Source organism: Harpia harpyja, chromosome 17 (assembly GCF_026419915.1).
Source record: "Harpia harpyja isolate bHarHar1 chromosome 17, bHarHar1 primary haplotype, whole genome shotgun sequence".
NCBI classification, from domain to species: Eukaryota; Metazoa; Chordata; class Aves; order Accipitriformes; family Accipitridae; genus Harpia; species Harpia harpyja.
In genome coordinates this window covers 29241964-29266947 of record NC_068956.1, presented here as the reverse complement: position 1 = coordinate 29266947, position 24984 = coordinate 29241964, and the positions used below count along the sequence as shown (strand labels likewise).

Below are 24984 nucleotides of genomic sequence, written 5' to 3'. Positions count from 1 at the left end.
CCGCCCGGCCGGAAGCGCCCGCCGGCCGTTGAGGCGGCGGCTTCGCTGTGGCGGCGGCCGCCCGCCATGGCGCTGCCGCTGCCCCTGCCCGAAGCCGCGGCCGTGCTGGCCGCCCTCCTCCTTCTGCTGGTGAGAGCCGCGCCGCGGGCCCGGGAGCGGGGTGGGGGGGTCTCCGGGGCGGTAGCGCGGGGCCGCCCCGTCCCGTCGCTGCCCCCGCCGTGAGGGACAGCGGCGGTTGTGCGGCCCGGGGCCTGCAGCGGGAACCGGGCTGGTGCGTTTTCGCAAGGCGGGAGGGGGGTGTGTTTGTGTGTGAAACGGCCTGGCGGCGAGATGGAAACGGAGCGTTTCGTCCTCGTCTTGTAAAATACGAGGTACGCGCGCGGCAGCCCTGTAGGCTTCGGGGCGGCCGAAGTCCCCGGCGAGTTTTGAGAAGTCCCACGCCTGGGAGGTGGAATTGCGCTGCCCGCCAACAGTACCGCCTGTGCGGTGCTCCCGAGTAAGAGGTGCTCCAAACAAAACCCAGGCTCTGCGGAGTTGTTGTGGCCACCGGTAAAAACGGTCAGAACCTCGGTTTTGCAAGCACGTGGTGGCCGTGACCGGTCGAGAGCCGTGCCGCTGGTTTCGGTGGCTCTCTGCGGGGTCGCAGCCCGCGCTGGCTTGCGGGGTCGGGATCACTTGGGGAAGGGGCCGTGGGCTCGGACGGAGCTTCGGAGACATCTCCGCGCTTTGGGGTGGAAAACAGCGGCAAGCCGATGATGCTGACGTGGTCGGAGGAGGTGAAATGGAGTCATCGAATGGAACGAGGAGGTTTTGGTCCTGTGCGATTTGGTCAGCGGATGAAGTGCTGCACCGCTGACCCGCCTCGTTACCGAAATACCAGTCGGTGGCCCCTTATAGCACGTTCAACAGCTAGGTAAACCTTTAATAGAATGCTCGACGATTTTTCTCACTGCTTTTTCTTCTTCATCACAGATCTGCACGATCGCTCATGTAACTGCCAGAAAAATGCCAACCCTTCACCGGCACGAAGAAGAGAAATTCTTCGTAAATGCTGAAGGGAGGAAAGAACCTGTACCAAGTATACACGATCCCCCTACAAGGGAACTCTCTGTTGTTGTGCCTTCGTACAATGAGGAAGACCGGTGTAAGATTTTTCTTGTTTTGAGAAAAAGAAGAAAATCTGTCTGTTGTTACTCTAATAATGCGGAGGTCAGTTTATGTTAGCAGTAGATTCTGGCAGGCCAGATTATGTATCTGATTTTGGACACAGTTTCCGGAAAACAGTCCAAGTACATTGAATTTCAAAATTAAGACACTATGTAACTTGATTTCTGCTGCTAAAAATAGCATGGGGCACTTGTAAGAATCCTCTTTATTTTAATGAAGTCCTGCAGAATGGCTGCTCGTTGGCCCTGTACATGCTGTAAGGCAAGAAGTAGAAAAAGACTTTTAAAATTGATTTGACCGCTTCCCACTCTGTAAACAACAGCAGCAGCTTCAGGCAAGCAGAAAAAAAGGATGATCTCACGGGTTTCTGTTTGACTTGGCCATATCTATGATATATAGATATGGCCTTTAGTACCTGATCCTAAAAAGTGAAGGCTTTCAGGTGTGATAGAAGTAATCAAGCTCCAAAGCCGTACTTGGGGTTGATGTGGTAGCACACTTTGTCATTCCTTTTCTTGGTGAGTGAAAATACTAAGCTGTTTAGGATTCCCTTAAGAGAGCTGTTGACAAATAAAGTGTATCTGGGCACAAGGCAGGTATGGCCCTTTCTCAGGTCCAGTGCATTCCTCAGTCCTGGTTCTCATACACCTGTTTTCAGTAAGCAAGGTCTTAGTATGCTTCATGTGGTTTTCATTTAGTTGTCTCTCTCTTTGGAGATAGAATAATCACCTGAGATGTGCTCAGGAAGGAACGTATATTGCAAAGACAACCATAAGGTTGAATGTCTTTCTAACCTGCAGATAAATCAGCTGCAAAAGTAGTGCCTGTTTGTTGGCTGAAGCATCATGGCCAGCAGCCTTAGTAAGAGGAGGCATGTTACTGACTAGTGTTAGGAAAGTCTTTTGTTGCCTTCTCTGTCAGCTTGCTTAAATAGATAAAGTCAGTACTGGTTTGCAGGGTCAGCCGTGGAGAATGATTTTTTTTTTTTTCCCCTTTAATATTGTGTAGAGAATTACGTATTTCAAAATGGAAAGTTGGTTCTTATCTTCAGAAGAAATGTTTTTATCCTGTCTTACATGTGTGATTTTCTTCAGTGTTCTTTTTTGCATTCAGAAAGGACGGGACTTAGAGTTGCAGGTGCTAAGCTTGTTTACTGAAGGTAGTGTTGTATGAAAGAGACAATTGCTCAACTTTGCTTTGTGGTTGTTTTCAGCTTGCTTGTGTGGGTGCTTTGTGTCTTGTAATCTACTAACTTGACCTCCTCCACCTTTTCTCTAGTGCCCCTTATGATGGATGAAGCTTTGAATTATCTAGAAAAAAGACAGGTATTTTCATTTTGCATTCAAAATTTTATTTTTCTATGTACTACGTATAATAAGTTAGTGATCTATTCACTTCATATTTTGGTGTACGCTAAAACAGTATTACTTAGCCACTTAGAAGTAATGCTTCTGTCTCTTACCAGTTATTTTCAGATTGAATGCTGGAAGGTATTTTTAAATTAAATAAAATTTTAATATACTACTATGTGATGAAATATCATTGTATGCATATCTCTCCAAGACAGAGATTAAGGATTCACCATATATTTAGCTTTCTAAACTAAATCCTGGTCTATTCCAACAAGTTTCTTAAGCATCTGATGCTCAGAGGGCTGGAGCACCTCTCCTGTGAAGACAGTCTGAGAGAGTTGGGGTTGTTCAGCCTGGAGAAGAGAAGGCTCCGGGGACACCTTACAGCAGCCTTACAGTACCCAAAGGGGGCCCACGAGCAAGCCAGAGAGGGACTTTTTACAAGGGCATGTAGTGATAGGACAAGGGGTAATGGCTTAAACTGAAAGAGGGTAGATTTAGATTAGATGTAAGGAAGAAGTTCTTCACTGTGAGGGTGGTGAGGCACTGGCACCGGTTGCCCAGAGAAGTTGTGGCTGCCCCATCCCTGGCAGTGTTCAAGGCCAGGTTGGATGGGGCTTTGAGCAACCTGGTCTAGTGGAAGGTGTCCCTGCCCATGGCAGAGGGGTGGGAACTAGGTGATCTTTAAGGTCCCTTCCAACCCAAACCCCGTTCTGTGATTGATTCTGTGGTCTGTACTTCATTAGGATTTGTTTTCTGGGTAAGAAGCCCATTGTGAAGATCTGCAGGTTTTGTTTTGTTTGGGTTTTCCTAACAGTGATGTTGTTTTGAGCTTTCATCTTTTATAACTAAATTGATTTTTCGGTTCTAGATGGTAGCTGAGGAAAACTATGACAAGCCGATGTAATGGAACACGCATCAAATATGGCAAAGTTCTTTAATTGTGCTATCTTAACAAATTTACTACATCATATTGGTGTCTGTTGGCAGCCATGAATGAGTTAAAAACTGCTAGGGAGAAAAGAATGCTGATGTTTGAAAGACCTACTACCTACTTAAGAAATGGAATGAAATGCATTATTTCTGGTTTTATTTTCAAGAAACGAGATCCTTCATTCACTTACGAAGTAATAGTTGTTGATGATGGCAGTAAAGATGAAACTACAAAGGTAAGAAAAAGAAGTGTCTTGCCAAGTAATCAGAGGTGTGGATTTTTGTACTGCGTTAGTGGTATATAACAATGTTTTGCATTTATATTTTGGTACTTGAAGTAGTTGACAATTACAATTCATGTTTCTGAATACTTTCTGTCATTGTCCTGTATGCGTTGCGGATGTCACATACATGCATGCATACACATATAATTCTATTGCAAATACTAGTGTTCTCAATTGGCGGCTGTGACAGCCATTTTCCTGTAGCTGAGATTCTAAAAATTCTAATCTTAACTTCAAGAAATTTTATACGAAATATTCTACATGTGCATAGTGATGTGAATATGAACTTGAGGAAGCTAAAAAGCCTTTTAAAATAGCTGATCTGTACTGCGATTGAGAGAACAGCTGATACATTGTCTAGCTCTTTCCTGTGCCATTCATGGCATTGTTCATTTAAAAATCCCCATGCCAGTAGCAGTATTTTCAAAATAGTTCTGCATTCTTCTGCTTCGACTTTGATGTATGTCCCTGGAAAGGAAGGCTGGCCAACTTGAGGGGTTTTTTACTACTGCTTGGAAGATGTTTGAGTTGGCTACTAAAATGAATGCTGCTTTTTTCATTTACTTCCCTTAAGCTTGTCCATTAAGGATTGCTCATATATATTTTTTGACTGCTTTGCATTCCTTCTAGTATAATTTCTAATTGAGCACACTATGGCCATGGGCCTCTGGACTTACAAGGACTTGAGACAACCTTTACTAAAAATTAAGAGGAGAAAACTCATGCTTTCTCTTCCCCACAACATGGAACAAAATGTGCACATCCCTGCAGCGTGAATAGGATTTTAGATCACTGTGAATTTTTGTGTAAAACCACAGATAGCAGCTAGACAAGTGAGAAATAGGTAGCAGTAGTAGAAAATTATTTTTCTTTGATTAACTATTGGTGTTGGTATGAAAGGTCTGTAGTAGTATGATATACATTACATTAGTATTGAGTTTTTTGGACTTGGGTGAATGGGCTTTAGAATTGCTTGGGGGAATATCCTGTTCTTATTGAACATGACTAGCTTCTTCAGTCTTCTTCTGTTGACTGTGAACTGGTTTTTATCTTCCCAGACTCCAGCAAACACTGGCAATGTATTTGTGCCGACTGAAGTGGTTATAGCTCTGTGCTATTAATTTTTTTTTTTTTTAAAGGGTGAGCAAATGTAAACTTCTGCCTTGATTCCTGTTTTTGTTTTATGCTGGTTTTTTGTGTGTCTATCAGGTTGCAATGAAGTACTGCAAGAAATATGGAAGCGACAAAGTGCGAGTGCTTTCTTTGGTAAAAAATCGAGGGAAAGGAGGAGCAGTCAGGATGGTAATTGACACTTTCATCTCCTCTGTCTGAACTACCTGTGCCCAAATATGCAGAAGATAGAGCTGTGCTGGTTGACATTTTGAATTCAGTACAGTAACAAAATGATTATCAGAAAACTGAGTACAGGTTCTATAAATTAAGGCAAAACTCTTTTCAAAATAAGCTTATTTTAGATCTTGGAAACAGTATTTTCTTGCGAGGAAGATCAATAACAATTTTTTTTATATGAGAATTCAAAAGAAGAAAAGTTAGACTTGAATTTCATGTTCCTGTTAGTTCCACTTAGAAATAGGCTTGCATTTAAAAAAAACAACCAACCCCCCCAAAAAATCTTTACAGATTAAAGTGAAGCTTTTGTAGAGAAAATACAGCTAAATTTGCAAACATTGCTTTCTAGGTCATAGTAATGGTTTTGAAAATGGCTAATGAACAAACACTCTCATCCAGCAAAATTTGTGTTAACTGAAGCCCCCTGCTATCGCCCGCACTTGATAGTAGAACCAGCACAATTTATGCTTTCGCATATTAATTTTCACATAGATATTATCATAAAATCATAATGTTCTAAAAATAAAATAGCTGTTACACATTTAGAAGGAACATTTTTTCCTAAGGTGAATGACACCTTACTTTTATGAAAAAGGATGGTATCACTTACGAGTTATCAGTGACTGTCTTTATCTGCATTATAGGCCCTATCTTTAGTATGTCAATTTAATTTTTCTTATGAAACATGAGTAAGCATAGCAATTGGAGAGAACATTAAATTAGAATGTGTGGAACTTTTCTAAGGGATATTATTTTAAAGTTGTTCCAAGAGAAGGAGAGTGATTCTCTGTGTGATATATTTTTACACTGCAGAGTATAGATTGGATGTATATGCTACTACTTCTTGACAGGTTTTTCCGAAGTCAGACATGTTTGGTTACGACAGTACTTTTGGAAGACACACTGCTAATTGTTCTTATGTCTGGACCCCTTCAAAAATTGTCAAAGATGTCTGACCAAGAATATGGCAAAACAAGTTGTGAGACCTGTGCATCACAAATGTTTTGCAGTGATACTGTGACTTGAGACTTATTTCTCAAAACTAATTTATCTCTTGAATTCTCTTGAAACAGTGTTAGGAAAAAAAATAGCACTGCATCCTCCTTTCCATAGCTCAAATGACAAAGAAAAGCTACCCAGTGCAGTGGCAGCAACTAATCACTGCTTCTTTGTGCTCCCCTGTATAGCTGACTGTAGCAGCTTGTCTCTCTGGATTTTGGGGTTGTAAAGCTTTTCATTTGCAAGCTTCTCTGTAGAGGGATTGTTAGCTTTTTGTGTTCATGCATTGTCTGTCACTGTGGGACACTACTCAGTGTGTGAAGTCTCTAGCTGTTACTACAATATAAATTGATAAATTGTTGTTAGTAGCAGAATATTGACTCACCTGTTGTGTTGAATCTTTGAGATACTGCTGTTCTAGTTACTACATTAGGTTTTTGGAGTGTCTTGCAGCTAGCTTAAGACAAATACTGATTTCAAAGGTGTTGATTTTTATTGACTATTTTGTTTGCAGGGTGTCTTTAGTTCTCGGGGGAAAAAAATTCTTATGGCTGATGCAGATGGAGCTACAAAATTTGAAGATATTGAAAAAGTAGAAGAAGGTCTAAAAAATCTTCAGCCATGGCCTGTGAGTATGAATTCTCATGGTTTTAGTTTAACACATGTGCCCATAGATTGATTTTTATAATTCTCTTCAACTTGAGGTTTTTGAGATCTGGCTGAAGATCCAGGTGTAAGTCTGAAGACCTAGGTGTAAGCTTAGAAGCTGTAAGAATGGGCTGTCAGAAGGTACCTTCCACAGAGTGCTTACCTCCTTTGCATTCACTGTGCCTATTTCAATGCAGTACATAGTGTTCTATTTACCGTTCTTCCTTTGAAGTTGTCCTACTCTGTATAAATACCATGTGTTGCCTACTCAGTTAAAAAACAATTTTTTCTGTGTTAACTGTTTCGTATTTTCTTTTTATCTGATGTCATCCTATATACCTTTAAGGATGCATCTGAATTTCACCCTATTTTACAGAGATTCTCTTTTGTCAGAGTTGTTAGTTTAATGACAGTATTTGGAAGAACTTTTATTGTAAATAAAAATTCAAAAACCTGTGGGATGAGAGCTCCTCCCTGCGTAGTCATTCTCTTTTGGGTGCTTGACTTGAAAGAACTGAGGTTTATTTTCCACTTGTATGCAGATGAGTGAGGTACTTCTAGCTAGTTTCCCGAAGTGCCAGAAGTGATGTGCAGGCTTCCAGCGGGAGCTGCGAGGGATGCGCCTGCGTGAAGGGTCACGGTCTGTGAGTGTAGGACCACAAGTGCGGGAGCTGCTGGGCAGCGGTGTTTCCCTGATGCTCTCTGCTACCAGGGCGGCAGCAGCTGCTGGTTCTCCAGCATCAGTCCTGCACTTTCAAATATAGTAGATCTGAGAGATTTCGTGTGAGAAGTAGTGGCATGAGAATAATTTTAAACCTTTTGTTTTGATCACGTCTTTTGATTTAATTTGAGATTTTATTCTTTGGCTGATACCATGGCGTTTTATTTGTTTGAAGGTACATCAGTGCAACAAGTACTTTATTCTGTTCTCCCTTCCATAGTGCGATATTTAGGGAAAACATACATTATAACATTAAGTGCCTAGGAATGCTGAATGCTTATCTGTGCTGTTTAACACATTTTTGGTATGCATATCTCAGAGGAACAGTGTAAGCTAAACCAGACCTGAATAAATTGCAGCAATTTGTGTGCGCCATATGCAAAAGTAAGACCCTTTAGATGATCTGTTAGTTGTAGAAAAGTCTGATTTTAGCCTCAGAATCTAGCAGTAGAAAAAGTGCAGCTACAGGAAGCAGAAAGTACACTGCTTTGAAGTTATACAGTTCTCAGCACAAGATTCCACTGATTCAGAAAATGTTAGCTTAAATAATATCTCTTTAATTTGTATTCCTGTGCAGAACCAGATGGCTATTTCCTGTGGTTCTAGAGCTCATCTGGAGAAGGACTCAATAGCAAAGGTTTGTTTCCATTTCCTGCTGTGTACTAACACTCAAATACTTCCATTATTCGATTCTTCTCTACAGATTTTACAATTAAATAATCAATATTTGTAAAAGAATGGAAGCTAAAAAAAAAGGAAAAGCTTGTCATAAGTGTAGTGTGTGCTCCATCATATGTAAAGGATGTGTTCTAGATTTCAGGCACTTTGAACTGGTGTCAGTTAGTGTTCCAATTTGTGGATTTGATTTTCCTAGTTGAGAACATCTTACAAGAAGAGCTTCTAATCCCTGACAGAATTGGTAGCTAGTAACCAGTACTGGGGCTGGACTGGAAGGCAACTGCTGAGTTCATTTTTATTGATTCCCTTCTAGTGCAAGAGCTTGATCTGCAGATCTTGAAACCTGTTTAAAATAAGTTAGGGATAATTAGCAGCAAACTGTTTGAATAGTATCTGAATTCGTGGGAAACTGTAATTTTTCCATATTACTCATAATAAAATTTTTGTTTTGAACACACAGACAGTACTGTTCTGTGTGTGGCTCTTGTGGAATAAACAGTGATGCATAGGAGCACACTCTTATCTTGCATCTGGTTTTCTGATGTCTTGGCAGGCAGTAGTTGACAAAGCACAGGCATGGAACTTGTATTGCAACAGACGCATTGCTGGACTAATTTTTTCAGCATCATTGGATGTGCTCATCATGTTGAATGTTCTCAAGAGTAGGCTTTGTTTATACTGATGTTTAATGCTTGGAATGGTTCTAAAATATATACACAACTACTAAAATAGTTACAAAAGTTCAAAAGAAGTTACACTGGTAATGTTCAGTCCCTGGTAGATCTTTTAATTTTTTCTTCTGGTTTATCAGGTAGTGTTGGAGTGGTTCACTGGAAAGACTTCTTGTAAATACTGCTGCGTGTATGCTGGCATCCTCACCAAAAAAAACCAAACCCAAAACCGCCATCATTATCAGAAATTAGGATAGACCTTTGGCATGGTACTTGCGTGCTTGTAGTACAGAATATACCATTTGCAGTTATTTGTTAGCTGTGCAGCCAGTGTATCCTGGAAATGTTGCTACTACATGGAGACCATGTAGCTGATAAATTTGAGCCCAGTAAAAATGCTTCATTGTGTGGTCAGGTACTGAATATAGATAAACTTTCTTCAGTGCATTCACATTTCTTTTCATCTTTGAAGGTCTTGTTACATGAAGGGGGGGAATTGGAAAAGGACTTTATCTTTTAATGCAAAAGTACAGTTTTTAGGATGTGTCCATCCTTGGCTGCCTGTTTCTCCCCATATGTCTGACTTTTTGATAAAGGAATCACCAACTGGTTAGGTAGTACTGCTCTGTTTGAAATATGTAGACTATTTCATCACCTAGCTGTCCTTAGACTGGTAAGGAAAGACTGCCTTTACAACATTGGAAAGAGACAGTCATGTAGTGCAATAGGTATAAAAAAAAATTGCAGAACAATCTTTGAGAAGTTGGGATTTCTCTCTGGCCTTAGTGGCATCTAAAACAGTAGAATGAAGCTGTGAAAAGCAGCTGTATGGGATTTATTATTAAGACCAGAATTTCACCCTTGAATTCAGTCTCAAGACATCAAGAATTCTGTTCTGCCTCCAAAATTGTTAATGTACTTTAATGAATCCCTAGTATGACATGAATAAATAGTCCTGGGAGTGATGAACATAACCCAAGAACTCCTCTCTGTGAAGTAAGTGCACAGTTTCACTGGCTGACAGTCATGCAGCCTCTTAGAGCTTCCCTTTTGGGACTAGTAGCCTTGTGTTCTTGCTCACACAGTGGTTCTTCTTCACCAAAAGAACCAAAGAATCCACACCAGATCCACCATTAACCTTGGGCTAAAGCACTTTTCTGAGAAGCACAAGCTATGAATTTGAATTTCCTTGAGCCAAAGGCTATATTGCATAATAAGCTGAGCATCTCATTTTTCAAGTGAGGTTTGAAATTATTAGCTTTAAAGGCATGTCTTATCACCCAGAGATGCTTACCAGTTAAATTGTTGGCTCCTAAAGGTTTTGCATGGTATTTGGTTTGCAGTCTTCGTTTGCACCTAAATTCAGCTTAAGACCAGCAGTGAGTTCAGAAGCTGTTTGTGGATCAGAGTTCTAGTTGTTCAGCAGCTGTCTTGATTAAAAGACTAGAAGGGCCCTCTGCAAACTCAGAATCCAGCCTCTGGATTCCATGGACAAGCTTACCTGTATGATTATGATGTCAAGAACAAAAGTGTAACCAAAGAGTAGGCTGGGAGAACATTTACCACGAACATAAAATACATTTGTATTTTTTTTTGTATTGCAAAAGAACAAGAGAGATGACTCTGTAACATTGCTGGAAATATAAAAAGAAATATTTTCTTGCACAGCAGCTGTTACTTTAGTCCTGTTTTCACTTGGTCCATCATATGCTGCAAAAAAGTGCATTCTCTAATTGCATTCCCTTAAGTGCCTTAACATGGTGTGTGCAAGCTCTGGAGATCATGCGGTCTTGAATGAAAGAAGTGGGTGGCAAACAAGAGATGCTCCCATTTGGGTTTTTTTATAATATAAAACTTTTTTTTTTTTCCCCCCTCATTTTTGTGTCAGAGTAGCAGCTGGAACCTGTTTAGTTTTTAGTGTGTGTTCTTAAGAATAGTACTCTCTAGGCAGTCCTGCTGGCTTATTCTCCATTGTTTGTCCTGGTAACTTTTGAATTTGTTGGACCTGTTCAACCAATTTTTAGGAAAACATGAGGACTAGATAGAGGGGAAAAAAAATAGCTTGTAAGTGTCCAGTGGAATAGAGCATGTAGCATGCCATACCCCTCCTCCTCCACTCTTCTTTTCCTGGGGGAATTGCCAGAGAACCACGCAAAAGGTACTATGGCTGTCCCACTCATTAATTGAACTCCAGGTGCAGGTTCCTGCGCCACTTAATAAGGCATTATCCAGAATGAAAAGCTGCTCTGAATTAGGGAAAGCAGAAAAAAGAACTTGGGCTTCTCGTATCTTAGGCCAGCGTCCTAACCATGTGCTTGACTGGCAAGTCTTTCCTTTTCAGCTGTAATTTTGTTTCACTGTAACAATTGAAAAGTTCTGGTTTTATTCCAGTGCAAAACAAAAACAGTTTACAAACTTTGAAAGCTATCATGAAACAGGATTTTTGTCCCATAAGCCAGCTCTGTTCAAACACTTCACTCATCACATAAATGAAATCATCTAACTTCTTGCCTTTTGTCCACAGCGCTCTTACTTTCGAACTCTTCTTATGTATGGGTTCCACTTCCTTGTATGGTTTCTCTGTGTCAAAGAGATCAGGGACACGCAGTGCGGATTTAAACTTTTAACCAGAGAAGCTGCCTTGCGGACCTTCTCAACTCTTCATATAGAACGCTGGTAAATTCTTTCTTTTTTGGTGGTTGTTTTTTTTCTCTAATTGAACATCGTTTTGAAAAAGTAATTTCAATATTGCAGCTACTATGAAGCATGTGATGTCTGTAAGCTATAAGTCGTAGCTGCTCAGTTTAACCAATTATAATACTACTTGCTTGGCAATTTAGATTTCTTGTTATGCGAAAATATCCTGGTATTTGCTAGGAATTCTATTTTATTATCAAGATATACTTTACAAAATAGTTGAGTATTTAATTTTATTCTTTCTACTCATGATGATAGGGAGAAGGGGAACAGAGGGGCTTACTATGTTTTAATTTTAAAAGAGCATCCAACATAAACTGAAGAAGGATTTTAAGACTACGTTGGTGAGATTTTGAGTGGCAACAATTGACTCCTTGACTCCTTGCAAGTCCATTTTACTTTGGCACATGGTATAGAAAGAGTTGTGTAATACTGCGAAGTAGGACATTTTGGTTTTGCCTTGTCAGAGCAACTGGTAATTGATTAGGGGAGTAAAGAAAAAGAAAATCCGAAGAACTCTTCTGTCCTCTCTTCACCTCTAAAAGAAATCCCAAACGAACAATTTTTGATTGTGTTGTAATCTACTCCCTATTTCTAAGAGTCCTTTCTCCTTTTACACATATAAGCCATGCAAGCAGAGTAAGAAATTGGGAGAAGCTTTTATAATAATAAGGAAAGTTGAGTTACTAATCCTATTCAAAAATTTTATCAGCATATTTTTATGCATTACAACCTCACAATTCAGTGCTGCTTAACTAAAACATTTTACCTAAAATCCATATCTGACGTTTGTAATCGCTGAAGGCTCAGTGTGAAAGGAAATGCCTACTCTTAGCTTATTTTCTTGCTAGAATATTTCATGAGAGAACTACCAATAGATCTCATTGACTGTCTCAAGACAGTAGAAAATGATGCATAGTCTTTGAATTACTTTAGAGCTCTCTTTCATTATAATTTAGCTAGAACAGTTCCCTTATGAGAGTGATACGCAGTCATGACTACTGTTACGGGACTGAAACGCTTTTTCCACACAAATACCATAATTTCTGTAAGTTTCCTACACCGCAATTATTGCTGGAAAGGATGGTGACAGTCCCCAGGCTTAATTAAGTATAATCAAATCTTTTCAAACTATTCTCTTAATCCAAGAAAATCTCTCACGGGCTACTGCTTGCTGACAGGGAACAGAATTACTCAACAATGTTCTCATACGAAAATGTGTGTAATCCCGCAGTCCTAGTCAATTCCAATACATCTAGTTTTAGGTTGAGCTTTGGCAGTGATAGTTGAGCTATACTGCTCCTCCAGAATGGGGTTGCAAAGGTAGTGTTTGGGTGCTCAAATCTGATGCAGAACATGAAGCTTCTGTTCAATTGAATCTGGAATTGTGAGCAGTCAGCATTCGCAAAATCACTTTCCTAGCTGAGTGGTTTGCTTATTGCCTTAAAGAAAACTATAGCTGAACCAGAAACATGATTTCTGCTGCCACTTCCAAAACCAAACTTAATCTATAAAGTTCTTTAAATTTCATATACCAGAATTTTCTAAATACATGGTTAAACATGTATGCGTAGCTCAGAAGTGCACATCTCAAAATTACCCTATTTAACTTCACTCTCTAAATGAAGGGCTTCAAGAAGAAGTACTGGAAGAAATGAATGAGGATAATCAGTTCAATCTGTAAAAATGCAATCTTCAATCTTATTCTGTTGTAAACGGAAGATTCTGAATACAATTGTAGTTATTGGGCGGACATATTATGTAAAGTGTTCAGTTTTTTTACTAAAAAAAAATCTTAACAAGCTTTCTCTTGCTACTCAGATTATTTAGCAGCAAAGGAATGAAAGAGTAAAAAAATTGTGCTGTACATTGTCATCTGTACCCCATTATTCAGGAATAGAGGCAGTGAAAAAGGGATATTGCTAACTTTATAGTAATTGTATTGCTGGTGTGGAACACACTGGATCTTCAGGTCTTGATGTGTTAATTCGTTGTGCTGCTATAAAATTTGCCTTCTATTCTTGCTCTTTTATTTAGAGTAATCCATAAACTAATCCCCTAAGTGTTCTCCTGTTTGTGTGAAATTTACTGGTTAGTGATGAAGAATGTTTGTTTTGTTAGTCAAGAAAAGAATAACTCAAGTTCGTCCAATAAACAGCTCTTCAGATACTTCCAAGTCACCGATTTGCCTAAAACAACAACAGAGTTTATTTGGTTTCATTTTCTGCCAAAACAGGCAATATATTATCTACTTTTATCCTCCTCTGTCTTTCAGGCAGTCCCTGTACTTCCCTGCCTTTATTTTCACACTTACTAATTTCAATGAAATCTGACAGAAGAGTAGAGATCTCAAGATGGAAAGCTTTGGCAAGTTTTGTGGCAACTGAAAACCTAGCAGAGGAGAGAAATTCAGATTATTGCCACTGCTGAAGGAAAAAACTACAGTATGGACTCAAAAGTTGCTTATCATCAGCTTCATAGATAGCCATTCAGCATGTGTAACTGGAAGCTAACGTTTCAGTGCACAAAACAGAGTACTGTCCCTTTCCCTGTTAATATTCGTAACACCTGGAAAGAAGACTGGGAGGTGGGGAGGCATAAGCATGTGGGGAAAGTGGGTATATTAAAGGAAATGGTAGTCGTAAGTGAAATGTCTGCGGTGTGCAGACATTTGGGATAATTGCAGTAGGAAATGATACAGGTACATCAAACATTCATCCCATAGAACCATACATTGGATTCCTTTATATGTGGTAATGTAAGAATCTGAAATAGCCCAATAATGGAAACTTCCTATTTTAAACAAAACTGGCCCCTGATGTCTTTCCATTGCATAGCATGTGTGTAAAAAGGAAAATAAAAACTGCTTAGACATTATGCCATGGAGGCTTTGTACATGTCATGAGAATGAAGATGTAAGAGAAAGAAATAGTAGTCAGTATTGTGTTTCTGCTGACTTTGAACAATGGTGAGTCCCTAACTGGGTCACAGAACAACTTACTCATACTGAGACCATCAGCAGGGGGTTGCAGAGAAACCACTCTCTTGATATTGGACAAAAGGCTCTGAAATCTGCGTTTGTTACCACCTCTGCATCACAGCATTGGGGCTGTTTGACATCTGAAGAAATTAATTGATTCTTTTTGAATCTTAAAATCCCACTAGTGAAGTGCAGCTCTGTTAGGTATTGAAAGAAGAATTCAGTTCAGCGTGGTCAGTGCTCAGATGTTCTGGTAATAATGGAGGAGAGTGCTGGGGAATATTTGACAAACAAGCAGCATTTAGTAGGATAGAAGCCATCTGAGAGCCAGCACCCTAGTCCTTGGGTCTGTCGAGGGCTGCCCCACTGCTGAACCGGAGCGTGTGGCCAGCTGTTGAAGAGTATGCACACGATTCGGTTTCTGCAGAAGCCTCATCTGTCCTGCCTGCTCAAGTTTTGTCAGGCTCAGATTTTTTGAGGTACTACAGCATTAAGTGAATTCTTATGTGAGGACATAATAAATATTTAGACTAAACATTAATACATAGCATATTTACTCATGATGTTAATATAAAATGGCTATAAAATTGGCTACCTGATTAATTCCTGCCCTGAGCTGTTAAGCTTACTGCTCAGTTAGAATATAAATACACAAACACAATGGACAGGATTTGCTTCATTGCGTCTACTTATCATCTAACCTGCCACCTTAGACAATAGAAGGGACAATTTTAGGGTATAATTCATTTCATCCTAATACAGGCCTCTAAAATACGCCAGATGAAGCGCAGCTGACAAATGCCTGTTTCCTTCCCTTGACTGTAAAGGAACTCTAGGCAATTTGTGCAGAAAGAGCTATTGCTCCTGTAGATGACTGAAGTTCAGCAGGGTAAATTTGACTCATAGTGTTGTAATAAGTAGGAAAAAACATGTCAGGTTGCTGGTGCCTGAACTGCATCAAAAGGATAAACTATTCAGTAAACCCTGAAAGAAAAACTACTGAAGCAATTCTGTATCAAAGAGAGCTCATTTTCTGGGCTGTATAGGCAGCATCCGTTGTTTCTGTAGACAAAAAGCCCCAAGAATTCTTCCTTTCGGATAAAGGAATCCCATATTGTCTTTGCATACAAGAGAACACAAGTGCTGAATTATCACTGGGCAGTAGGAGACTGCCCTGAAGTGCTGGATATTGTCAATACTGCTCCAAAAGGCAGAGCAGTACTTACTCAAGAAATAATACAGGTTTTATTTCTACGTCTCTCAGCAGGCTGAACTCAAAGAGCAAGTGTTAGGAGTACAGTCCTTTTCTTGGCAGCTGAACATCTTACACTCTGGTAATAGATACGTCAATGTAAACAACATAGCTATCCTGCTGCTAGGTTGGATGGGCTGAAGGATTCCTAAGTTTCCATACTTAGATAGCTATGAGAGACACCAAAAATAAATGCATATGGTGTTTTCAGTGTTTCACCAGCACCACCAATAAAATGGAGTCTTGTGTTTCCATATTCACCTTTTGTATGAAAAAGAAGGGAGAAAATCAAGACCTTCCTTTATATGATCTTATGTGCATCTTTGACAGCTTCAACATTAGTTTAATCATAAGGAAATAACCCAATATCAGCTGCATTAAGAATGAAAAACTAATTGCTTAGACCTTTACTTTTTTCTGCTTTCTTCGTGCTCTTTCTATTCCAGTTGACATTGAATTGAATAGCACCTCTTTAATGTTAAAAATACTAGAAAACTGAGAAAAAAACTGAGAAAACAGTTTTCTTCTTGCTGTGCTGAATTTGATTTATAGATGCTTATATTTAGGTAATCTTAAAAGCAAACTGAAATATACAAGGAAAAATACTGTTTTATCATTATGATGATAAGGATCATGTAACACTTCTTAAAGAGAGACCAAGATATTTCCCAGAATATTTTGTTAATCTAACCCTGAAGTTTAGAAAGCATTTGAAAATTAATAGAAACTGGAAACTGTTTGTATATTTGATACTAAGAAATCATGCTTACATCCTAAACTAGCTTTTTTTTGTGAGTATTCTCGTTGACTTTTTTGTTTAACTGTCCTTTGGAGAGCTGGCTTTGTATATACAAATACAAACCAAACGTTCTTCAAATTTACTTTCTAAATAGCAAAGTTTTGATATTAGTTTGAAATGAGAGCAACCTTTTGAACAGAGAGCATACGCTTTGTGTTTTAGGTTCTGAATCTGATTACACCACTGACCTATTTTTCAGAAATGGATGCAGCACATTTTTTAAATTAAAAGTTAAAAGAAAATTAAAAGAGATATTTTAAAAACATAATAGAGAAGGTTGGAATTACTCACTTTCAGACTCTAAAAGCATCTACAGTCTTGACCTGAGAAATGTAACTGTTTATGTTAAATTTTAATGCACAGGAGGAAAGCTGGAAAATTAAATGGTCTCACTGGCAGAATTTTCCTACCCTAAATTTGGTCATTGATTTCTTTTGACTACAAAAAAAAAAATCATAAATTTTCTTCCAGTTAGAAAATGTCTTTCCATACCTAGGAGAACTAGACATAGCAGCAGATACTGTCCTAACTGGAATATTGATAAAAAGAGGGGAAATTCAAAACATAATCCAAGTTCTGGTTTGACTGACATACTTTGTAAAGTGGCAATTTATAATGATATTGCATAACTCGGCAGATCACTGGTTAGATCAAATCGTTGCTATTACTTTTGTCTATAAAAATTGCCTTGTGCGCTGAACAAGCCGTGCTGTTTCACATTTAGAACTTGAAAGGTCAGTATAAAAAATTAATGTTTGTTTCTCCAGTTTGTCACTAATCTCTAAATGCGAGTCTCTGTAGAAAAATTACAGAAAAATGAGCATTCATATTGTTACAGGGATTTTTTTCCACTCCTTTGGCATTGTAGACTGACACGAGCAGTGGAATGAATTGTTTTTTCCTGGTTGTGTGCACAACAAGTAGAATTGTTTATGAACATCTAATCAAAGCAGAAATATTTTGCTGCTATAGCTATGTCTGTTTTGTCTTGTAAAAAATCCTGCTCCTGGCAGACATATGTGGACTTTCAAAAGCCCCAGTACAGCTAGAGCAGTACTGGCAGTCTAACCCTCTTGACATCCTATTTCATTCTTAGACCTCTTTGGCCATTGAAAGTTTTCTCTGCCCATTAAGAGTTTGCTGGAACAACATATCTTGGGTGTAGAAAAGTCCTAAATTCCAGTTAAAACAGTATAACTGAAGGCCTAATTTTGATATTTGAAACGCTTCATATTGGACCAGCAAAAAAAGAGTCCTAGTGCAATTTTAAAATACAGAACAATTAAAATACAGGATAGATATTTTATAAACTGAGGCCTTTAAGCATGCAGTTTAAAAGGATTGAATTCAATTAAACACCTACCAACTTGGTATTCAACTGAATTTTAGCCAGCATCATCTTAAATTGTAACTTAACAAAAAGTACTCCTTAGTGTAAACACAGCCACATGGAGTTTTTCTCTTTCTGTATTTCACACTTCATGTTTGTGTTAATGAACACATAATGGAGCCACTATTAGAAATAGTTGGGGAAATCGTTTGCACCATCTATTTTTGGGCGTCTAACCTTGGATACTTAGCTTGGAGCCTGAATTCATTCAGGCTGGAGTCAAACGTAGGTATTCTGAGCTGTGTCCCCCTTCCCCAGAGGCACCTACTTTCACTCGGGGCTGCAGGATCCATTGAAGTACACGGTGTGAATAATTCCCTGCTATTTCTAACAGCAGTTCTGTCAGATGTTAACTAGTCACAAATGGCTTCATGTCAAAACACACGTATTGCACTCACCAACTCATCCACTGGTGTTGCTTTGGTCTCCTCCAGGGTAGGCTCCAGCTAACATACCCGCGCTTAAATCCTGACTATGGAAACTTCTGTATGGCTCTTCTGTACCATCTGGATCTGGTGATCTGCAGTATGGGCGTAGTACTATCGGTGTATTGAATACACTGCGATCTATGTTCCCCAATTAACTATTCTAGTATGTGTATGAAGTATACTGAAAGGTGGTGGGGAACAGGGGATGAAAAAAGGTATCCCAGCAGTATGCTACAGATATCATTCTCCTTTCAGCTTTGAATAGGGGTTTTTTAATTTCAGGATATGTTCACTGTTACGCAGATTGCAACCACATGTAACAATATTGGTGTTCAACCTGATTAATTCCTGTGCTTTTAATCTTTTACTTTGAGCACTGTAGTTCGGTGAACTATTTAATGTTGTTTTACTGTGATGTACATGCTGACATTCCAGTAATTGGTTGTCCATAGGAATTGTTGCAAATAACTATTAGTTCACTAGGCTGATACGTTATGTAGTAATATTTTTAGAGCAGCTCATATAGTATAATTAATCAGACAATTATTCTGTCTCTTAAGATTTTTAGTCAGTTAAGTAGTATTACAAAATTAGATTTAGTCTTAATACACGACTCAAACATTCAAAGGTGAATACATGGGGGTTTTGGCTTACATATGTAAAACGTCAGCAAAAAATTAAATAATACAACTTCAGTAGAAGAGCCATGGCATTATTAATAAAATAATATGCAACCCTCATTTAAAGAAAACAGTGAAATGGCAAGGCTGCTTGGAGCAGATTCAGTTCACTTGAGATAAAAAAACCCACATTTATTCCTGTAACTTTTTTTGTGACAATTTGTCCTGGTTTCAGCTGGGATAGAGTTAACTGTCTTCCTAGTAGCTGGTACAGTGCTATGTTTTGAGTTCAGTATGAGAAGAATGTTGATAACACTGATGTTTTCAGTTGTTGCTCAGTAGTGTTTAGACTAAAGTCAAGGATTATTCAGCTTCTCATGCCCAGCCAGCGAGAAAGCTGGAGAGGCACAAGAAGTTGGCACAGGACACAGCCAGGGCACCTGACCCAAACTGGCCAAGGGGGTATTCCATACCATGGGACGTCCCATCCAGTATAGGAACGGGGAAGTGGGGGTGGGGAATCGCCGCTCAGGGACTGGCTGGGTGTTGGTCGGTGGGTGGTGAGCAATTGCACTGCGCATCATTTGTACATTCCAATCCTTTCATTATTGCTGTTGTCATTTTATTAGTGTTATCATTATCATTATTAGTTTCTTCTTTTCTGTTCTATTAAACCATTCTTATCTCAACCCACGGGTTTTGCTTCTTTTCCCGATTTTCTCCCCCATCCCACTGGGTGGGGGGGGAGTGAGTGAGCGGCTGTGTGGTGTTTAGTTGCTGGCTGGGGTTAAACCACGACACAATTAAAAGGCCTGTGTCCTAATCAAAATCAGATTTACAAAGTGGTTCTATATTCCTTATACGCGATAACTGTAGTCTCTGTAGATAACCTCCGTTTATGCTGCCTTTGCATGTTTTAACGCTGTCCAGAGTGATATCACTAGCTCTCCTGTAACATCCACATGCAGTGCAAGTTCAGGTTGATGCGTGTTTGGTAATGATTTCACCAGCAAGCCAGCGTGCTGTGGTCTGTACTTCAGTGGGAACCTACATGTATGTATCATACCTAAGGGCACGTTTCAAAGTAGACTTCTGTTGTTGCATTCATTAATAGTTTTGCAGAAATGCACTGCACTGCTTAAAAGGAGAGAGTGGCTTGAAGCAGAAGGAAATAACATCTGAACTTGGCAAGAAACCTGCTAAAGTATGTCTTTTTGCCTGCTCTTGGATCACCTGTCTGTCCCTTTCTACCCTTTCTGTAGTGTTAAATGGGGTTACCAATGACCTGAATTCAAGCAACCCTTGAAGCATGAACAAATAATGTTATTTTTTTATTGCATACATTTTCTTCAGTGGCAAAAGATTTTTTTTCTAAAGAAAATTGTCTTGGACTTAGCAATGAGAATTTAAGGAGATTCTAAACTTACAAAGTTATTGAGAGAAAACGTGGAATAGTGTTGAATTGTACTTGACTGCCTCACAGCTGCGTTTTCAAGACCTATGTAAGCTGGTTTGGAACATCTGTTCCGTTGACTTCAAACTAGAAACCTTACGAACAGCTTGGCTAAAACATTTCCAATTCCTTAACCTTCAAGGGTTAGTTCCCTGGGAGAAAAACTCTCTGTTTGAATATGTATTGAATCTAGTAGAAATCAGATGTGGATGGCCATTGACAGTTTTTTCCGATACAGACTAGTATTTTTAAAAAGCTTTTTATTGGGGGGGCAGGGCAGGGGGCAGTTTACCTTAAATTCTTAAATTCTAGATGTTCTGGAACTTATTTAAGGAGCAAGAAAACCCCTACTAGCATTTGAAGACTACAAAGAGAGGGGGAAAAAAAGACCCAGCAATCAATAAATCTAAGAAATTTAACCAGGATCTTCATAATCGTGATTTGCATTCACCTTTGTCAATAGCAGCTACTGGTAGTTTCATATGCTGATTTCTACATGAGCATTACAAGCTGTAGTTGCCAAAACACTTTTCTAATATCAAAAGCCTCAGTGTCTCAGATCCAGAAGGCCCACCGGAGCATGCAGTTGCAAGCATAAAACACACAATTCTCTGTGCAGAGAACTGAGAGGATTAAAGTGTATTTGGGACAAACTGGGCAGGGAGGGGCAGCTGACTTAGAGCAGGATCACTTCCCCAATGCATTTTGCTGCACAACCTGCAAACAATTGTGCCAGCATAAAAGACAGATCTCTCAAGAGGGTTTTTGTGTTGTATATTAACGGTCACTGGCTACAGTACAGCTGTGTTTCGGGTACTGTTATGCACAGTAACATAAATCATTTCTCACTTCTGCGCTGCTGCCTTTAGTCTTGATTTAGAAACCATCAGATCAGCGTAAAGCCGCAGCAGGTAGTTGTCCCCTTTGATGAAACAACTAGAGATGTAGATCGACACTGCACGTTTGACTGCTTGGTCTTTAAAAATGTTTAAATCATGACTGTGGCAGAATGAAAAGTGAGCAGTGGTCTGAACACAGCATGACCTATACCTTCAGAAACAGGACGCAGTGAAGTATTGCTGTGTGTATATTGGCTATGTTCTGAGCCGTTCAGTTGGGGAAATTCATTTCCCTTTCGTGTGCATCTGACCTGTAGAGCATTGGTGTCAACTTCATAACTGAACACCAACCTCCTTAAATCAGGCTAGGGATTTAATTAATAGTGCCACCATCTTTCTTCTGGAAATAAGTGTGACTGTATTTGCTATTTCCTGTTCTTCTTCAGGGCGTTTGATGTGGAACTTCTTTATATAGCTCAGCACTTGAGAATACCTATAGCAGAAGTTGCTGTCAACTGGACTGAAATTGAAGGTAGGGAAATTGTTTATATTTCTTGTAAGATTCATTATGTGTCAATCCAGAATAAAATATCCGAGGGTCTTCCCATATTTTACCCAGTTTTGATAACACACCACCTTCTTTCCATACAAATTTTGAATTTCATGTCCTTGCCAGCCTTCTGCTGTGGCATGGTACAGGAAGAATGGGTGAAGGGGTAGCAAGGGAGAGAAACTCTGTACTCCCGCTGGAGACAAAAGTAGGTAGTTACACTGCTGGGACAAAGCACTACTTCGGCATGTCCTCTTGCTGTAATGCGTTAATAAAAATATTGCAATTATAAAACACTGTGCAGGAAGTCTGACCACCATTGTTTATTGATTCCACTCCATTTCATTGTGTCTTGCCTTCCAAAATTCTCAGCCCACCTATTAAGGCCTCCTCTAGGGCACCCTCTCTTCTTAAGATATGAAGTTCTTTCAGACCCGTAGGGAGGTCTCTGTTACTGGAAAGTATAGCTCCATACATACTTCTTCATAGCAAAGCCAGCTTCAGAGGTACTGCTTGCTTCTGCTCGCTTCCTCACATCAAATGCAGTTCTTTTTTTCCCTTTCATGTTTTTTTCTTTTTTTAATCTGAATCTCTTCTCCTCAACACAACCCCTGAACAACAGAAAGTGTAGTGAACTGCAATGGTGATGAAGGGTGCAAGCAGAGAACATCCTAAGTCAACTTTACTGGAAAAGAAATGTTTTCTTTTAATGCAGTTCCACATATGTATTGCACCTAACACAAATGGAGATGGAACAGGGCTCGGTTTCATAGTGTGGCTTCCTTACCCTGCCTGAAGATTTGCACGTTCATATTATTGCTGTAAGACGATGTGGTGGTCCTCTTCTCCAAAGTCGCTAAGAAATCATTGGCTTAATTATTGGTATTCAGGTTCCTATTTACTTGAAAAAAGCCTTGTCACAGAGAAGACTATGCATCTTGTGACATACGTGGAATTAACTGTGTTGCTGGCAAACTAGAATCTCCCACATGTGGTATAATGTAATTACTATAAAGCAATAACTTTTGCAATATAAATTTTTATTAATGTTAAGGTCTGGGTTGTGGGGCTGAATGTGCTGAGAATGCAGAGGTTCATGACTACTTAAATTTGTGTCTTGCCAATGCTCATTTTTTCTAACAACATCCTTCTGATTTTCTCTCTTCATTAATCACAGGTTCTAAGTTAGTTCCCTTTTGGAGCTGGCTGCAGATGGGCAGGGATCTTCTTTTTATACGACTGCGATATATGACTGGTGCCTGGCAGCTTGAAACAAGAAAATGTAATTAGGTTATTTACATTTTCCAAATATATTATTATACTTAATGGAACATGAGAACAGTTTCAATCAAGTGAAGTGGTGATGAAAGCTGAGGTAATTCTTCATTGCTTCTATTGTATGTTTAATTTTTGCAGCATGTACGTGTTCTATAAGATTGTCAGCAGGGAATTTGTACAATGTTTTGAAAAGAGAAAGCATTTCCAAAAAGATTTTCTTATCTGGTAATCAGGTTTTATTTTCTTAAATAGTAGCTTTAACTTGTCGTATCAATCACTCAAATAAATATATCTGCTTTTGTCTCATCATACATTTGGAATTTCCTTATACATATAAAAAAGAGGCACTGTATACTACATTGTGCAATACTGTGTTGTGAATGACCGCAACCATTTTTTTCTGTAGTATCTGGAAATATATGGCCATATTGCAACTTGGAATTATCAGTCATGGTTCACGCTGATGCATGTTTAGATTCAATGTTATGGGAAACATTAATGGGTTTTACTGAGTTATAACAGTAATATTCATAAGGCTGTTGTAAGAACTTTCAGTAGTCTCTTGACATTCCAGATGTTTTTGTCTGAAGCTGAAATAGTTTGTCTGAGATCAAACTGCAGATCGTCTCCAGACTGTAAAAGGTCCAAGAGAAAGCACACTTTGTTTTAAAATGTTGTCTTTTATAAATATGTTTTGTTCATATGTACTAATTAATACTGCATGCTCAAGGCTAGGACTCCTTGGCATCTACAAATCTGTAGTGAAAAGGTTATGCAAAGCTAATTCAGAGCATACAAAAATGAGACCTGATGTACATTGGGGGCCTGTGCATTAGCAATGCCAATTTTAAGTTCTCATGCTTCAAATGAGATCAGAGAGGGTCTTGAGTCTTTCTTAGTCATGTCATACTCTGTTACAGTACACAAGTTTCAATGGTGCTTTCAAAACAGTTGTGGATTGCCAACAAACCAAGCCAATCTTTCTTTCAGAAATGTGTACAAATTTGAATAGATTTAAAGAATGAATGGTATATGGTTGTACTTTGACATATGATTTCACTGGTGATTTTTCTTATTGCTTCTGCAATATCGAGTTGAGTTTCGCTCCTGTTAGGGTTACCTCAGTTTTCTATAAATTGAAGTGTTGGAATAAATTCTCAAAAAGTATCTTCAGTTTGATTTCACAGGCTTTATTCTCTTGCCTAGTCCACACACATCTCTGTCACTTCTGCAGAATCAATCACATGACTCCTCGTTGCCATTGCTAGAATAAAATACCAGCTTCTCAGTTTTTGTAATGTGAATTTCCCTGATCAAACCTGGACAATGATAGCTCTGCCTATAATTCATTAAAGTTGCCAACCAGTTCTCAAAAGCGGATTCTTAAAATTTTTCTTATGTCTTACCTTAAAATTGAGCTTATTTGAAATTTTAAACAAAATAGTTCACCTTTTTCAAATGATGAGGCTTAGGTCATGCATTATTTTCTGCATGATAAGTAAACTTCTGGTGACATCTTCTTTAAAAAAATTCTGCTTTTGGATTGGATGCCAAAGCTTGGAAGGGGGGTGCTAAATTTATGATTTTTTTTTTAATTAATTTGTGCATTGTCTATAAAGTTTTTTCAAAACTTAGCAGATAAACTCTCCAGTAACTCTCTCATTATTAAGCAGTCTCCTTTAGCAACTGTGCATATGTCAGTCCAGCAAAATACTCGATATCTTCCACCTCAGAGATGCAGAGGTAAGGCTCGATTTACCATCTTTGATTTTTGTGGGGTTGGATGCTAGAGCTTGGTGGCAGGGAATTCTCTTATGCTTTCAGTGGATTTGAGCCATGGATGAAGGTCACTACATGTCTTCATAGCCCAGATTCTGCTCTCTGGTTCTGAGGCT

General features: G+C 39.1%; 1 protein-coding gene across 5 annotated transcripts; it reads left to right on the top strand.

The window, feature by feature from the left end:
• Positions 1-7: 7 nt before the first annotated feature.
• On the top strand, positions 8-24256 carry ALG5 (ALG5 dolichyl-phosphate beta-glucosyltransferase). 5 transcript variants are annotated; one of them, XR_008238953.1, is made up of 11 exons: positions 8-129; positions 973-1144; positions 2446-2492; positions 3620-3688; positions 4946-5038; positions 6600-6713; positions 8032-8091; positions 8686-8794; positions 11328-11479; positions 21708-21793; positions 22989-23089. XR_008238953.1 is itself a non-coding variant. In XM_052812756.1 (10 exons), the coding sequence occupies exons 1-10, from the start codon at positions 67-69 to the stop codon at positions 23099-23101; spliced, it is 969 nt and encodes a 322-aa protein (XP_052668716.1). In that variant the 5' UTR covers positions 8-66; the 3' UTR covers positions 23102-24256. The 5 variants fall into 5 exon arrangements, 4 of the variants coding, with proteins under 4 accessions (XP_052668716.1, XP_052668717.1, XP_052668719.1 ...); XM_052812756.1 differs by lacking the exon at positions 8686-8794 and having other exon boundaries at positions 22989-24256; XM_052812757.1 differs by lacking the exons at positions 4946-5038; positions 8686-8794 and having other exon boundaries at positions 22989-24256.
• Positions 24257-24984: the final 728 nt, after the last annotated feature.